The following is an 18,099-nucleotide window of genomic DNA, read 5'->3' as shown; positions in this document are numbered from 1 at the left end:
ATCCATATGCTTATCCAAGGACTGTTTAAATGCCCCTAATGTGGCTGAGTTAACTACATTGGCAGGCAGGGCATTCCACACCCTTACCACTCTCTGAGTAAAGAACCTGCCTCTGATATCTGTCTTAAATCTATCGCCCCTCAATTTCCAGCTATGCCCCCTCATACAAGCTGAAGTCATCATCCTTGGAAAAAGACTCTTACTGTCCACCCTATCGAAACCTCTAATCATCTCTCCCATAAGAACAGACCCAAGTCCCTCAGCCTTTCCTCATAAGGCCTTCGCTCCAGACGAGGCAACATTCTGGTAAATCTCCTCTGCACCTTTTCCAATGCTTCCACATCCTTCCTGTAATGGGGCAACCAGAACTGCACACAATATTCCAAGTGAGGCCGCACTAGCATTTTTTACGGTTGACATCTGGAACTCAATCCTTCTACCAATCAAAACCGAACACACAGTATGCCTTCTTAACAGCACTATCAACCTGGGTGGCAACTTTCAGGGATCTATGTACATGGGCACCAAGATCCCTCTGCAAATCCACACTATCAAGAATCTTTCCACTGATCCAGTATTCTGCCTTCCTATTATTCTTCCCAAAGTAAATCACCTCACATTTGTCCGCATTGAACTCCATTTGCCACTTTTCAGCCCAATTCTGCAGTTTATCCAAGTCTCCCTGCAACCTGCAACGTTCTTCCACACTGTCTACCACTCCACCGACTTTAGTGTCATCTGCAAACTTACTAACCCATCCACCTATGCCTGCGTCCAAGTCATTTATAAAAATGACAAACAGCAGTGGTCCCAAAACAGATCCTTGAGGCACCATATTGGTACCCAGAGTCCACGCTGAATATTTTCCATCAAGCACCACTCATTGCCTTCTTACAGAAAGCCAGTTTCTAATCTAAACTGCTAAATCTTCCGCAATCCTGTGCCTCAATATTTTCTCCAATAGCCTACCATATGGAACCTTATCAAAGGCTTTACTGAAGTCCATGTACACCACATCAACTGCCCTATCCTCATCCACATGCTTGGTCATCTTCTCAAAAAACTCAATGAGGTTTATGAGACACGGCCTGCCCTTGACGAAGCCATGTCGACTATTACCAATCAAATTGTTGCTTGCTAGATGATTATAAATCCTATCTCTTATAATCCTTTTCAAAGCTTTTCCTGCAACAGACGTAAGGTTCAATGGTCTATAATTATCTGGGTTATCTCTACTGCCCTTCTTGATCAAGGGCACAACATTTGCAATCCTCCAGTCCTCTGGTACTAAACCTGTAGACAATGACAGCTCAAAGATCAAGGCCAAAGGCCCCATCACCACCTCCACCTCTTTGCCTGGCCCTATTCCTACCCTAGTCATCCTCTTATTCCTCACATACCTATAGAAAGCTTTAGGGTTCTCCTTTATTCTACCTGCTAATGTCTGCTCATGTCTCCTCTTTGTTCTTCTTAAGTCTCTCTTTAAATCCTTCCTAGCTAATCCATAACTCTCCATCGCCTCATCTCGTCTCAACGTCACATAAGCCTCCCTCTTCCGCTTAACAAGAGATACAATTTCTTTAGTAAACCACGGTTCTCTTACCTCATCTCTTCCCCCTGCCTGACAGGGACATAGCTATCACGGACACGCAATACCTGTTCCTTAAACCAGCTCCACATTTCGATTGTCCCATCCCCTGCATTTTGCTACCCCAAGTCTTGCCTAATCGCTTTATAATTGCCCTTCCCCCATCTATAACTCATACCCTGTGGCATGTTCCTATCTCTTTCCATTGCTAAACTAAACATAACCGAATTATGGTCACTCTCTCGAAAGTGCTCACCTACCACTAAATCAAACACCTGGCCTGGTTCATTACCAAGTACCAGATCCAGAATGGCCTCCCCTCTTGTCAGCCATTGGACATACTGTGTCAGGAAACCATCCTGCACACATTGGACAAAAACTGATCCATCCAATGTACTAGAGTTATAGCATTTCCAGTCAATGGTAGGGAAGTTAAAGTCTCCCATAATGACCACCCTGTTCCTTTCACTCCTGCCCAGAATCGTTTTGCCAATCCGCTCCTCCACATCCCTGGAACGTGTGGAGGTCTATAAAAAAACTCCCAGCAGTGTGACCTCTCCTCTGCTGTTTCTGACTTCAGCCCGTACTACCTCAGGAGATGATTCCTCGTCAAAAGTTCTCTCAGCCACCGTTATACTGTAATTGACTAACAAAGCCACACTTCCTCCTCTTTTACCACCTCCCCTGATCTTTATGAAAGATCTAAACCCTGGAATCTGCAACATCCATTCCTGACCCTGCTCTAACCATGTCTCCGAAATGGCCAAAACATCGAAGTCCCAGGTACCTAAACATGCTGCAAGCTCACCTACCTTATTACTAAGATTGGTGGAGTAACAGATAGTGAAGGGGACTGTCAGAGATTACAGCAGAATATAGATAGACTGGAGAGTTGGGCAGATAAATGGCAGATGGAGTTCAATCCGGGCAAATGCGAGGTGATGCATTTTGGAAGATCTAATTCAAGGGCGAACTATACAGTAAATGGAAAAGTCCTGGGGAAAATTGATGAACAGAGAGATCTGGGTGTTCAGGTCCATTGTTCCATGAAGGTGGCAACGCAGGTCAATAGGATGGTTAAGAAGGCATTCAGCATGCTTTCCTTCATCGGACGGGTAGAGTTGGCAGGTCACGTTACATTTGTATGAGACTTTGGTTCGGCCACATTTAGAGTACTGTGTACAGTTCTGGTTGCCACATTTACAAAAGGAAGTGGACACTTTGGAGAGGGTGCAGAGGAGGTTCACCAGGATGTTGCCTGGTATGGGGGGGGGGTGCTAGCTATGAAGAGAGGTTGAGTAGGTTAGGATTATTTTCATTAGAAAGATGGAGATTGAGGGGAGACCTGATTGAGGTCTACAAAATCATGAGGGGTATAGACAGGGTGGATAGCAAGAAGCTTTTTCCCAGAGTGGGGAACTCAATATCTAGGGGTCGTGAGTTCAAAGTGAGAGGAGGAAAGTTTAAGGGAGATATGTGTGGAAAGCTCTTTACGCAGAGGGTGGTGGGTGCCTGCAACGCGTTCCCAGCGGAGGTGGTAGACGCAGACACGTTAGCGTCTTTTAAGATATATCTGGACAGGTACATGGATGGGCAGGGAGCAAATGAACATCGACTCTTAGAAAATAGATGACAGGTTAGACAGAGGATCTCGATCGGCGCAGGCTTGGAGGGCCAAAGGGCCTGTTCCTGTGCTGTAATTTTCTTTGTTCTTTGTTCCTTGGATACTCCTGGCATTGAAGTTGACACACTTCAAATCAGCTTGCTGTCTGCCAGCATACTCCTGTGACAGTGAAATCCTGTCCATGTCCTCCCTACTCTCTTCCTCCTGTGTACTGGAACAACGCCACAGTTTCCCATCCCCCTGCAGAGCTAGTTTAAATCCATCTGAATGGCATGAGCAAATTTCCCACCCAGGATATTAGTACCCCTCTGGTTCAAGTGGAGACTGTCCTGTTCGTAGATGTCCCACCTTCCCCAGAATGAGCCCCAATTGTCCATGTACCTGAAACCCTCCCTCCTGCACCATCCCTGCAGCCAAGTGTTCAGCTGAAATCTCTCCCTGTTCTTTGCCTCGCTATCATGTGTCACGGGTAACAAACCAGAGATGACCACTCTGTTTGTTCTAGCTCTCAGCTTCCACCCGAGCTCCCTGAAATCCTGTCCTTTCAGGACTCCAAAGACACGATCCGAGACATCACGGACCCTGGCACCTGGGAGACAACACACCAACCGTGAGTCTCTTTCGTTCCCAACAAACCTTCTATCTGTCCCTCTAACTACTGAGTGCCCAATGACTAACAGTCTCTTCCTATCCCCCTTTCCCTTTTGTGCAAGAGGGACAGACTCTGTGCCAGAGACCTGCACCCAGTGTATGCCCCTGGTAAGTTGTCCCCCCCAACAGTATCCAAAATGGTATACTTGATTTTCAGGGGACGACCACAGGCGATCCCTGCACTGACTGCTTTTTCCCCTTCTAACAGTATCAATGCTAATATAACACCTCCAAAAGTCCACGAGCTCTTATCTGGTGGAGCAACCGTTAACAGGGCACTTCATTAAATGCTTTCCAAAGTCTAAAACTATGTCTGTTTAATTCTCTTCATGCAGCCTGGTTACTACATGCTGAAAAACTCATAATTTGTTAAATATGGCTTCCCAATCACAAAAACGCAGAGTCACAGGTCAATTTCATGAATTGAGTTCATGCCATTTTCTAACATAGCATTTAACCCTGCAAATAGCTGAGATAAAAACTGACTTTGACAGTGAATGTGTCTTGATTTGAGCTACAAAATATGAATGAAACCACACACAAGCGGAGAGAAAATAAGGGAGGAAGAGACTTACAGAGTCGTCAAGCTGTACAGCATGGAAACAGACCCTTTGGTCCAACTCATCCATGACAACCGGATATCATAGATAAATCTAGTCCCATTTGCCAGCATTTGGCCCAAATGTCTCTAAACCCTTCCTATTCATATACCCATCCAGATGCCTTTTCAATGTTATAATTGTACCAGCCTCCACCACCTTCTCTGGCAGCTCATTCCATACATGCATGAAAAAGTTGTCTCTTCGGTCCCCTCTAAACCAATGCCCTCTAGTTTTGGACTCCCCTGAACCTGGGGAGAAAGACCTTGTCTATTTACCTTATCCATGCCCCATACTTTTATTATCCTCTATAATGTCACCCATCAGCCTCCGAAGCTCCAGGGAAAAAAGACTCAGCCTATTCAGCCTCTCCCTATAGCTCAAGCTCTCCAACCGTGGCACCATCCTTGTCAATTATTTTCTGAACCCTTTCGAGTTTCACAACATCCTTCTGAAAACAGGGAGACCAGAATTGCACACAGTACCCTAAAACTGGCCGAACCGATGTCCAGTACAGCCGCAACATGGCCTCCCAACTCCTATACTCGATGCACTGACCACTTAAGGCAGGCATACCAAATGCCTTCTTCACTGACCTATCTACCTGCGATTCCACTTTCAAGGAACTATGAACGTGCATTCCAAAGTCTCTTTGTTCAGCAACACTCCCCAGAACGGGAGTAAATACTGCCCTGATTAGCCTTTCCAAAATGCAGCAACTCACATATATCTAAATTAAAATCCATCTACCACTCCTTGGCCCAGTGGACCATCGAATCGAGATCCTGTTGTACTCTGAGGTAACCTTCTTCGCAGTTTACTACACCACCAATTTTGGTGTCATCTGCACAGTCCTTTGCATAGCATCCATGAACCTTTCCAGAAGTCTTCTGAAGGAGTCCTGCCAGGCTCAAAACATTAATTCCCTACAGCTGTTGCCAGAGTTGCTGAGTAAAAACCACATGGTTTTTAATTCCAGATTTCCAGCAGCTGAATGATTTGCTTTTACTTGAAAACAAAACAATCCCCTTCCTTGATTGTGATATATCTTACCTGCTCCCAAGTCATTCATTGGAACTTTCTTTGCACAAATCAGGAGCTGGATGAACCCACTATTTCTGTTAGCTGTTCCAGACTAGCTCAAGGTGTAATAAACTCCCATGCCCACTTCCCTCCTACAAAGGTGTTGTACCTTCGCTGGTTACAGGGGAAAGTGCCGTCGGGCTGTGGGGTGATGTTGGAGGTGAAGGAGGAGTGGACCAGGGTATGCTGGAGGGAGTGGTCCCTGCGGGAGCTGGACAAAAGAATGGAGGGGAATATGTGTCTGGTGGTGGCATCTCGCTGGAGTTGGCCGAAGTGATGTCTGATGATCTTCTGGATGTGGATGCTGGTGGGATGGTAGGTGAGGATAAGGGGAACCCTGTATGGAAGAGAAGAGAAGGGGTGAGGGCAGAGGTGCGGGAGATGGGTCGGACCCAATTGAGGGCCTATTTGACAATGGAGCTGGGGAATCCTCGCTGGTTGAAGGTGGACATTTTGGACGCTCCCTTGTCGAAGTTGGCCTCATCTGGATAATGATGGGATAGTGTAGGAAGAGGGGCGTAGATTAGTTCACAGGTCAGAACAACATCGATGGCCGAAGGTCGTGTTCTGCGCTGTATTGTTCTATGTTCTATGTTCATCTGAACATATGTGATGGAGATGGTGGAACTGAGAGAATGGGATGGAGTCTTGAAAGCAAGGGGGCTGTGAGGATGTATAGTCCAGGTAGCTGTGGAAGTCAGTGTGTTTGTAGCGGATATTAGTGGCCAGTCTATCCCCAGAAATGGAAACAGAAATGTGGAGGAAGGGAAGGAAAGAGTCAGAGATAGACCAAGTGAAAGTGAGGACAGGGTGGAAATTGGAGGTGAAATTGATGAAGTTTTCCAATTCCAGATAAGACAAGGAAGCAGCACCAACAGTATCATCGATGTATCAGAGAAAGAGTTGTGGGTGGGGACCAGAATAGGACTGGAACAAGGAATGATGCATGCACCCCATGAAGAGACAGGCATAACTGGGGCCCAGTTAAATTAATCTTTGTTATTTTCACAGAACAGGACAATTTTAAAAAGACATCAAGAGGGTTCTGAAGAAGGGTCAGCAGAACCAAAAAGTTAACTTTGTTTTCTCTCTCCAGAGATGCTGCCAGGACCTGCTGAGTTTCTCTAGCATTGCCTGTTATATTACTAGGTTTGTTTCACAAATAGTTTCCTTATCTTCTTCCAGTTCACAGACACTGAGTTTCTTCAGCACTTTCTGTTTTTGTTTGGTATTTATATTCCTAGGTCTGTTTTAGAAATAGGGTTTTATCTCTCTCATCCACAGATGTGCTGCTATGAGGACCTGCTCAGTTTCTCCAACATTATTCTTGAGTTGATCAAGTGGAGTTGATGCCGCTTGTTTCAAAAGTGTCAACTGGATACAGTGGCATGCTTGTGCTCCGGCTGTAATCTCCTCTGGTTGCACGAGGTGTTCCAGTAAAAATCATGCATCTATTTTTGTTAAATGCAATATGTTGAACATGGTGAGCACAGAAGACCTTCCCACTGCAACAATAATATTGACCAGGCATAATGTCACCCTGCTATCAAGATTAGAAAGTACCAGAGAGTTGACAATCCCTTTGGTAATCTCCTTGGTAAAAATAAATCAACACTGGAAGGAAAGATCCTCACAACGATAAAACAATAATTTAGAAGAAATTTATCATAGAATGGAATCATAGAATTTGATAGTACAGAAGAGGGCCATTAAGCTCCACAGCTCCTGAAAGACCTACCCAGCTCATCCCATTCACCCTCCTCCGTAGCCCTCTAAATTTAAAAGCAGTTTTTAAATGACCACAACTAAATATGAATCAACATTTGAAACTAGAGAAATGTGACAAGTAATTAGTAATTTGAGGTTAAGGCAAGATGCAGGAGCAGAAGAAGGCCATTCAGCCCATTAAGTCTGCTCTGGCATTCAATGATAGCTGATCTGATCATTGTCAAGTCAAATTTTCTTACAACTGTTGATTCCCTTACTGATTGAAAATCAGTCTATTTCAAGCTTAAATTTACTTAATGACCAGCTTAACAGCCCTTGCACAAAAAATTCCACTAATTCATTCCCTCTGCAAGAAGTTCCAACTGGCCCTGGTTAGTCCACAGTCTGCAGTCCCCAAATCCTTTGCTGGATGTTTCATTGCTTCTTTCCACACCTGAATTTGCTGGAGTGATTTGCCAGTTGCAGCTGGATGTCATTGAAGCGGGCTTTTGTTTGTCCATTGAGTTGAACCCCGCCATGCCTGGCCGCACGCAGAGAGGAATTCAGGATACGAAGCTGAATGCCATTAAGTTGCTGGTTTTCAGAGATCAGTGCCTGCCGAAGCAAAAAAAAAGTTGCAGAGGCAAATGTGCTTGTGGTTACAATACTTTTTCAGTTTCATCAAAGTTTTTCACTGACCCTACAGAAGGGTGCTCATCCACAACCCAAACCATTTAATCAATCTCAAAGACTTTCAGCTCCACAATCAATTGTTCTGAGCCTAAATATTACTGACCTGTAATTGGGGTTGAAGTACAAGTAGTTTCCTTCTCTTTTCAATTAAGATAGAACATAGAGCACAGAACATAGTACAGTACAGCACAGTTACAGGCCCGTCAGCCCATGATGTTGTGCTGAACTTTTACTCTAATCTTAAGGTCTATCTAAACTCCAACCCTACCTTATACTATCATCCATATGCCTATCTAATAGCCGCTTAAATGCCCCTAATGAGGCCAACTCCACTACCTCTCTGGCAATGCATTTTACGCCCCTACCACTCTCTGAGTAAAGCACCTACCTCTGACATCTACCTCAACTCACTTTAAAACTATGCCACCTCATAATAGCTACCTCCGCCCTAGGAAGAAGTCTCTGGCTGTCCACTCTATCTATACCTCTGATCATTTGATCATCAAATATAATGGAAAATATATATGCCTATTATATCCATAGACTCTACTGCCACTATCTAACTCTCTCTCTCTCCCTCTCCCCACTCTCATAGTGGCAATTCATTCAAAGATGGATTGGATGGCCAACAGTATCTCAGTCTGGTATCTCAGTCAAAGCCATGCTACATAGAGTCACAGAATCATACGGTATGAAAACAGTCCTTTCTTGGTGGGTTCTGGCATGTTATCCAAAGCTGAGCCCTGACCCAACAGCTTCACTTTCTCCCATAGGTTGCCAGATAGCTAACAGGAGCACAGCCATCTATCTATCCCTAGCCCAGACACAATGAGATCAGCTACGGATTCCACTGCTACCTCTGCTAGATTTAGCTGACTGAAAATAGACTGGGGTCCAGCTGGGGACAATTCTTCTTTCTGCATCTCAGACATTGGGGACAATACCACCTGCAATTTCCAACCCTCTAAAGCTTTTCACTAGCCTGATTCTGAAATACCACAGAATCCCTACTGTGCAAAAAGACGCCATTCAGCTGATAAAATCTGTACTGACCCTCTGAAGAGCATCAACCCCTGTTTTATCCACATAAACCAACATTTACCCTGGCTAATCCAACTATGTTGTGCATCGTGGACACTCCAGAGAAATTTAGCATGGCCAATCCACGACAATTGAGGCTTGGTCATTAACTAGTGGAGCACACGACTAAAGCCCACACAGACATGAGAAGAACATGCAAATTCCACACAGACAGGTACTCAAGGCTGGAATCGGGTCCCTAGCATTGTGAGGCAGAGTGCTAACCACTGAGTCACACCCAAAATATTGTTGTTTCTTCGGTGTCACTGGGTCAAAATCCTGGAACTCCCTCCTGAACAACAATGTGCATCTACCTACGGTAAATGGACTGCTGCAGTTCAAGAAAGCAGTTCACCATCACTTTCTCTAGGGCAATTAGGGATTAGTAACAAACACTAGACCAACTAGAGACAACCACATTCCATTACTGTGTTAAAAAAATAATTAACAACCAATCCACCATGGGGAACTCGGAATTCTATTAACAGTTAGCATTTGCAATTCCAGGAAGAAATGTTCATAAAATACAACTTTCTTAATCAATCCTACCATGCTGCCTATTGTGCACCTTCTTGTAACACCATCTGATTTTGAAAGCTTCCTTTTCAGAGCCAATGGACATGGGTCTCCAAGCTTCATTTATTAAAATCCAAAGGTCATCTACAACCCAAAGATATGAGAAGTTTTGCTGTTGTGTTTCCTGGTGGCTTTATTGAATAATATTGCAAACTGGCATTTTCAGACTTTTTTCTGCCAGACAATACTGACTTTGGAGATTAGTCGCCATGGTTACATTACTCCAAATGAAAACTGATGAAAAATGTTTCATACATGTAAGAAAATAAGAACTCGGAGCAGGAGCTTGACATTCAGTACCTGGATCTTGCTCCGCCATTTAATACAATTGTGGATAGAATAAAGAAAAACAAAGAAACATACAGCACAGGAGGAGGCCCTTTGGCCCCCCATTCCTGTGTTGATCCATTTTGCCCTTCCATACTAAAACTGTTTTTGCTTTCAGGATCTGTATCCTTCTATTCCCATCCTAGTCATGTATTCATCCAGGTGTTTCATGAATGCTGCTATTGTGTCTGCTTCCACCATCTCCTCTGGTGGTGCATTCCATGCATTCACCATCCTTTGTGTGAAAAACTTGCCTCATACGTAACTTTTAAACTTCCCTCACAGATCTTGAACCTCGTGCCCTAGTGATGGTCCCTCCACCCTGGGAAAAAGCTCATACTTTCTACTCTATCCAAGTTATTCACAATCTTATAAACTTCTGTCAGGTCACCCCCTCAACCTCCTGCATTCCAACGAAAACATACCCAGTCTATCCAAACTTTCTTCATAGCTAATATTCTCTATACCAGGTAACATTCTTGTAAATGTTTTCTCTATCTTCTCAAAAGCATCCATAAATTGTTCTGCTAGTGAGGTGACCAGAACTGCATGCAATATTTCACGTGTGGCCTAACTAAAGTTCTATAAAGCTACAGCATAACTTGTCTATCTTTATACTCAATGCTACCTCCAATGAAGGCAAGCATGTCATAAGCCTTACCTTCAGTGAATTGTGGACCTGCACACTCAAATTTCTCTGCATACCAATACTCCTGCCATTCACTGCATAATTTCTGCCTGTACTTAGCCTTCCAAAATTCATCATCTCACATTTGTCCGGATTAAACTCATTCTGCCATTTTTCTGCACATACCACCAACTGATTTATATCCTGCTGTAACCTCTTCTCATCATCCACAACTCCACCAATCTTTGTATTGTCCACAAATGTTCTAATTAGCCCAGCCAAGTTTTCCTCCAAATCATTTATTTCATAGAATGCCTACAAGTGTGGAAACAGGCCCTTCAGGCCAACAAATCCATACCAACCCTCAGAGCATCCCACCCAGACCAATCTCCCTATAAACCCACCCTGATCTACACATCTCTGAACACTATGGGAGGAAATCAGAGCACCCAGAGGAAATCCACACAGACACAGGGAGAATACGCAAACTCCACACAGACAGTTGTCTGAGGGTGGAATCGAATCAAAGTCCTTGGTGCTGAGAGGCAGCAGTGCTAACCACTGCGCCACAGACCGTGAACAGCAGAAGTCCTAGCACTGGTCCCTATGCAGCACCCCTAGTCCTGGCTCTCCATTCCAAAAACTATCATTTCTCTGCTAATCCCTGTCTCCTATGATTAAGCCAATACTGCATCCACCTTGCCAGCTCACCCTTAATATCATGTGACTGTACCTGTACCAGTCTGACATGAGAGTCCTTGTCAAAGACTTTGCTGAAGTCCATGCAGGCAACATCAGACCCCTCACAATATATTTTCAGAAGCCTGGACCCGAATAGTTTCGTATTTTAAAGGTAGATGTGAAGATTCATGTTCCAGATACAATGTGATTGCTCAAACTACTCAATGTTTAGCAAAACACAATTTATTTAAACACTATAGGTTAAAATACAAACAAAAGAAAGAGAAATTTAGTATAACCTAACTATTGGAAAACATAACCAAATAATAGATATAATACCTATTACTAATTAACTGTTCCAATATAGTGACATCCCATAAACATGTCCCTCGGCAAAAAAAGACATTCAGGAACACATACTTATTTGGAGTTTTCCTATCCTGGAGGAAAAATAAAATCAAGAGAAAATTCAAAGAAAGTAGCAGCTAAGAGATATTCACCAAAGCTTCCAACTCCTTTGAGACTCCAAAACTTTCTGCTTAAAACTAAACCGAAAAATAAAAAATAACAATCTAGAAAACCTGGTCAGTGAAAGCTGGCCATACCTAGGCAGCTTCCATTGGTCCAACTTTAAAAAAAAAATGAAGGCTTCACAAATAGTTTACTTTCTCAGAGACACCTCAGGACTTCCGCCTTACAATCTCTCTTCAAAAAGAAACAGGGAAAAATACAACCTCTTAAAGTGACAGCATCATCACACTCATTGCTAATAACCCATGCTAATTATGATGTGGAAGTACCAGAATTGTATTGGGGTAGACAAAGTCAGAAGTGACACTTCTGCCCTTCACCTGATGAAGGAGCAGTGCTTCATAAGCTTGTGATTTCAAATAAACCTGTTGGACTATAACATGCTGTTGTTTAACTTCTGATTTGGCTAATTTAAAAGTCTGTTTATCTCCTCCTTAGATTTATTCAATGTTCTAGCATGCACCACAACCTAGAGTCATGAATTGCATTGCTTCATGACCCTCTGTGAGAAATAATTCCCTCTCATCTCTGTTTTAAATCTACCAAGGTTTGTCCTAAAACTTTGACGTCTCGTTCTAGATCTTCCCACAAGCAGAAACATCTGCAAATGTAGCTTTTGTGCCTTTGTATTTCAAAAATGCAGCACTGTTAAACAAATTCAAATTTACTGCAGCTGTCCACCTGTTCATTGTGGGGGAAGAAATTAGCATTACTACCTCAGAATTACAATCATGTACAGACGAACTATTAATAATTCTCCAAATGTTGTGTGCACAGCCCAAACCATCACGGGAGCCAACATCCCATCCATGGACTCCATTACACTTCTTGTTGCTGTGGAAATGCTGCCTACATCATCTAAAACCCCTCCCACCTTGGTAATGGTCTCTTCTCACCTCTTCCTCTCTGATGAAGGGTCTAGGCCCGAAACGTCAGCTTTTGTGCTCCTGAGATGCTGCTTGGCCTGCTGTGTTCATCCAGCCCCACATTTTATTATCTTGGAATCTCCAGCATCTGCAGTTCCCATTATCTCTCTCTCTCACCTCTTCTGATGGGCAGAAGATACAGAAACTTGAACACCTGCACCAATAGATTCAAGAACAGCTTCATCCCTGTTATTATTAGACTGCTGAATGGACCTCTTCAAATAAATTTGATCCTGCGTATATTGATCTTGCTTTGTTCACCTCCTGTGCAGCCATAGCCTTGTATGCCTTGGTCTGTCTAACGACCCTAAGATCTGAATGTCCTCATTTGCTATGGACTGACTGTACTGCTCGTACTACACATGACAACAATAAATAAAATCAAATCAAAACTTTACAAATGCAGATCAATGATTTTCTTAATGCACTACATTCAGATTTCCAGATGTAAGCAGATTCTTCAAAGTCTTTTTTTGCCCACAACACACATGTTTCAGGACATAGAGCACTGGACAGCACAGCACTCCATGTGGTGGTCTGTGCTGATCACGATGCCAATCTAAACCGACTCCATCTGGGTCTCTATCCTTCTATTCTCTATCTGTTCGTCTGTCTGTCAAAATGCCTCTTAAATATAGATATTGTATCAGCTTCTACCACCTACCCTGGCAATGCGTTCCAGGCACCCACCACCTTCTGTGTAAATACTTTCCCCTTGTCACCTTAAAACTTTGAACCCTAGTATTTGACATTTCCACTCTAGGAAAAAAGTACTTTGACTATATTCCCCATCCATGCCTTGCACGGTATTAATATACTTCTATCAGGTCACTCCTCAGCCTCTGATACTCTAGAGGAAACAATCTAAATTTGTCCCACCTCTCCTTATAGCTAATAAACTCCAATTTAGACTGGAAAACCTTTTTTGTACCGTCTCCAAAATTTCAACATTCTTCCTAAAGTGTGGGGACCAGAACCGTACACAAGAATCCAAACGTTACCGACTAAAGTTTTACACAGCAGCAGCACGACTTGCCAACATGTGCACTCAATGCCCTGATCAATGAAGGTCAACATGCTCTATGCCTTCTTTACCACCTCATCCACTTGTGTTGACACTTTCAGGAAGCTATGGATTTGGACATCAAGATCCCTCCGTATGTTCTAAGGGTCTTGTCACTTACTGTATACGTTCTTACTGTATTTGACTTCCCAAAGTGTATCACCTCACACTTGTCTGGATTCAATTCCATCTGCCATTTCTCTGTCCAACTTTCCAGCTGATCTACATCGTACTGTCTACTTTGACAAAATTCTTCACTATCCTAAATTCCACCAGTTTTCATGTCATCAAACCATCACATTTTCATCCAAGTCATTTTAATATAATACAAACAACGGAGGTCCCAGCACTGATTTTGCAGAACAACACTGGTAACAGATGTCCGGTCAGAAAAACAACCCCTCACAACCATCTTCCATCTCTTATGACTGTTCATGTAGGACAGTGCTGTGTTCTCACAGGGAAAACTTTGAAAAATCCCTGGCAACTTCTTCTGACAGCCATCACCAACTTTCAATGATAATGGGAACTGCAGATGCTGGAGAATCCAAGATAACAAAGTGTGGAGCTCGATGAACACAGCAGGCCAAGCAGCTCTCTGATGAAGGGTCGAGGCCCGAAACGTCAGCTTTTGTGCTCCTGAGATGCTGCTTGGCCTGCTGTGTTCATCCAGCTCCACACTTTGTTACCAACTATCAATGCTTGTGTCTACTCACCAGCATCATCAGAAAAAAGGCGTAGAACAGCTAATAATTGCGAAATGATCCAGTATTAATTCAACAACAAACTGTTTTACTCACAACATAGCCTTCCTGGATACATGGGCCTATTACCAACAACAAGAACACGCTGTAATATTGAAGAAGGTTAGAATGTAGAAATTCAACCCTTGACTGTAGTTTGGTGAGAAATATTTTAGTGAGCTTGGATTCAAAGAAACATTCAGAGAAACATTGTTTTTATTCACCTTGTATGCATTGTACAATGGAACACTCTGAGAAAATCGAATATTTTCCCTCACAACCAGTGGTGCTATCTGCAACACAAAGCAGTGGCAGGTCAACATAAATCAAATTCTTTGGTTTATTCGATGTATTAAGAATATTAATAATATCTCATAACCTTTGCACATTATTAAGAAACAACATAAATATAAAAGAGATAAGCTAATGTCATGCTCCTGACTTTGGAAAAGATTAGATTCCCTACAGTGTGGAAACAGGCCCTTCAGCCAAACAAGTCCACACCGTCCCTTGGAGCATCCCACCCAAACCCATCCCCCTATAACCCACACATCCTTGAACACTATGGGCATTTTAGCATGGCCAATCCACCTAGCCTGCACATCTTAGGATTGTGGGAGGAAACTGGAGCACCCAGAGGAAACCCACACAGACATGGGGAGAATGTGCAAACGCTGCACAGACAGTTGCTCGAGGCTGGAATTGAACCTGGGTCCCTAGTACTGTGAGGCTGCAGTGCTAACCGCTGAACCACCGTGCCGCCAAATCTGCTCCAACTTTGGTGATGTCTTTACCACCTGTGAAAGGGATCAAATTGAAGTGTTCAAGTTTTTGTAGGGGATTATGTGAGCACATTTCCACCACCTACTCTGTCACAGAATAATTCTGAGTGCAGAAGGCCATTTGGCACATTTTAATCTATCAGATGAAGACATGGGAAACACAGAATGTCAACAAGTTCCTTGTGACAAATTTCATCTGTCAAATGAAAGTCTTTGAAGGGCCATGACAAAGAGTACGCGTTGCTAAACTGATTCTGGACAAGCCAAGGTCACTGCATAAGTTGTCCTTCCCCAGTACGGCCTCTGTACAAACCCCTCATGTGCTCGTGTGTGTTGACAAAACCAAGCCACACATCACAGTTCACAAAATTACAGAAGTATTACAGTGCAGAAGACCATTCCACCCACTGTGCCCACACCATCTCTGCATCAAGTACCAACCTCTTGTCTTTCCTCATATCCATGAACCCTATTTCGGTCCTATAACCATCCAATTCCCTCTTGAATGCCTCAATTGAACTTACTTCCACCACATTTCCAGGCAGTGCATTCCACACCCTAACTACTTACGGTGTGAGAAAGTGTGTTTTTTCACACACCATCCTTGCTTTGTTTCACATCACTTTAAATCTATACCCTCTAGTTCTTGTTCCTTTACAAGTGGAAACAGCTTCTCCATCTTTATTTTGTCCAGTGCTGCTCATTTTGAAAACCTCTATCAAATCTCCTCTTAGCCTTTGGGTCTCTAGGGCAAACAGTCCCAAAGTCTTCTATCTCTCCTCATAACTGAAGTCTCTCATTCCTGAAACCATTCTTGTAAATTGCTTCTGCACTCTTTCCAATACATTAACAGCTTCCCGATAATGTGGTTCCCACAACTGTAGACAATATTTTAGCTGAGGTCTAACAAGAGTCTTGTACATGTTCCAAATCATCTCCATGCACTTGTACTATATGCCCCTATTGATAAATTTGAACGTAGCCCTAGGTTTATTAATTGGTCTCTTCACCTGTCCTGCCACCTTTAATGATCTGTGCGCATATACACTCATGACCAATGTTCCCTCAAAACTGTGCAGCCATACGTGTAAGCAGCAACTACATTCCACTCACAGAGAGCAGTGACACCACGCCAATCATTACATTGACCTCTGGTTTCAGAAGTCACGGCCATGGATCTTGGAGGTCCACATAGCCAGTAAGAAATTCGAGGCAACGCTGTCCATGGCCCTCTGCTCCTGCACCCTCTCTATGATTGTGCATCACCTTACATTGATCTACACTGAACTTTATCTGTCACTTAACCACTCACTCCTTCAATCTATCAATATCCTTTTGGAGTTCTACACCATCCTCCACGTAAATTACAATCCTTTCAAGTTTAGTGTCATTTGCAAACTTGGAAATGGTCCTCTGCACACCAAAGTCTAGATCATTAATATTTGTCAAGAAAAGCAAGTAGCTCAATATTGACCCCTGGATATGTCCACTACAAACTATTCGCCAGCCTAAAAAATATCCATTATCATCCGTTGCCTGTGACTCAGCAAATTTTGTATCCACATCACCACTGTCTCTTTTATACCAGGAACTATAACTTTTCTAACGGGTCTATTGCAAGCCACTGTAACAAATGTCTTTTGGAAATGCATGTTTTACAATGTCACATGTATTAGCCTGATCAACCCTTCCCAATACCTCTTCAAAAAATTCCAACAAGGCAGTTAACGATAATTTCATAGAATCCCCACAGGGCGGAAGCAGGCCTTCAATCTATACTGACCCTCTGAAAACCATCCCACCCAGACCTGCCCTCTCTGTGTAACCCTGTATTTCCCACAGCCAATCCACCTAAGCTGCATATCTTTTGACTGTAGGAAGGAACTGGAATACCCAGAGGAAACTCATACAGACAGGAGAAGAACGCTTAACTCTGCACAGACATTCACTCAAGGGTGGAATCAAACCTGGATCCCTGCCACTGTGAGGCAGTAGTGCTAACCACTGATCCACCATACCACCAACTTTCCTGTCAGAAATCTATTCTGACTCTTCCTAAGAATGTCCCCTCCCCTTGAACTCAGCAAAGACGCTATTGCATAGCTTTGGGGATGCAGGATTATGAAATAAATTTAAAAATCAGTTTGTCAAAGAAGAGCTAACTGCAAGCAAGGGCCCCATGATATTGTGAGCCACCTGTTTAATGATTTCCTGAAAAGATGATACAAACCTCTTGATAAGCCTTCCGTAATTCGGGAGTACTCTTTACTTTATCCAGGTACGACACAATTCCCCAGCTGTAATGAATAGGGAACTGTAGGATCTCCAATCTGTTAAACACTGATTCCCATGTTTTCTCCATGTGTTCTAATGCAACATAGCAACAAAAAGAGTTAGCAATTTTTCTAAATCATTCGGAACTTGATAAAAACCTGTTATAAAGGAAATCTAGGCCATATTCACAGAATATTTCAACTGCAATAAATATCATCACTAAATGCAAGATTGCTGAGTTGAAACAGAGAACAAAAATAGCTAATTAGGGACAGTAATGGTAGATGCTCAAAGCCAGAGCCAATAAATGCGTAGCTGGAAAAGCACAGCAAGTCAGGGAAGTCAAAATGTGAGGCCGAAACCTTTTGTCAGGACTGGGGAAGGCGGGGGGCGGGGGGGGGGGGGGGGGGGGGGGAACACAAATAAATGGAGAGACAGAGGTGAGGCTGAGGGGAGGGTAGGTGAGATGGAGACAGGTGGACGTAGATAGGGGATTATTGTGGTTGGTCGGTGGGAAGGGTAGAGTGGATGGATGAGTAGGAA

At 43.3% G+C, this 18,099-nt stretch overlaps 1 protein-coding gene across 2 annotated transcripts in view; it reads right to left on the bottom strand.

Annotated features, from left to right (window-relative positions):
• Positions 1-7,259: 7,259 nt before the first annotated feature.
• brat1 (BRCA1-associated ATM activator 1) overlaps positions 7,260-18,099 on the bottom strand; it is a 104,636-nt gene continuing 93,796 nt past the window's right edge. Inside the window, exons 19-21 of one of the 2 annotated variants that reach the window (XM_059653882.1) lie at positions 17,513-17,649; positions 14,725-14,793; positions 7,260-7,867 (exon numbers count right to left, since the gene is read on the bottom strand). In XM_059653882.1, the coding sequence (XP_059509865.1) occupies positions 7,688-7,867; positions 14,725-14,793; positions 17,513-17,649 (386 nt within the window). In that variant the 3' untranslated portion in view covers positions 7,260-7,687. The remainder of the gene's footprint in view (positions 7,868-14,724; positions 14,794-17,512; positions 17,650-18,099) is intronic. The other variant, XM_059653883.1, reaches the window with a different exon arrangement.

This window comes from Stegostoma tigrinum, chromosome 23 (genome assembly GCF_030684315.1).
Source record: "Stegostoma tigrinum isolate sSteTig4 chromosome 23, sSteTig4.hap1, whole genome shotgun sequence".
Lineage (NCBI taxonomy): Eukaryota > Metazoa > Chordata > Chondrichthyes > Orectolobiformes > Stegostomatidae > Stegostoma > Stegostoma tigrinum.
The sequence above is the reverse complement of the archived record's forward strand: the minus strand, read 5'-3'. Positions and strand labels throughout refer to the sequence as shown.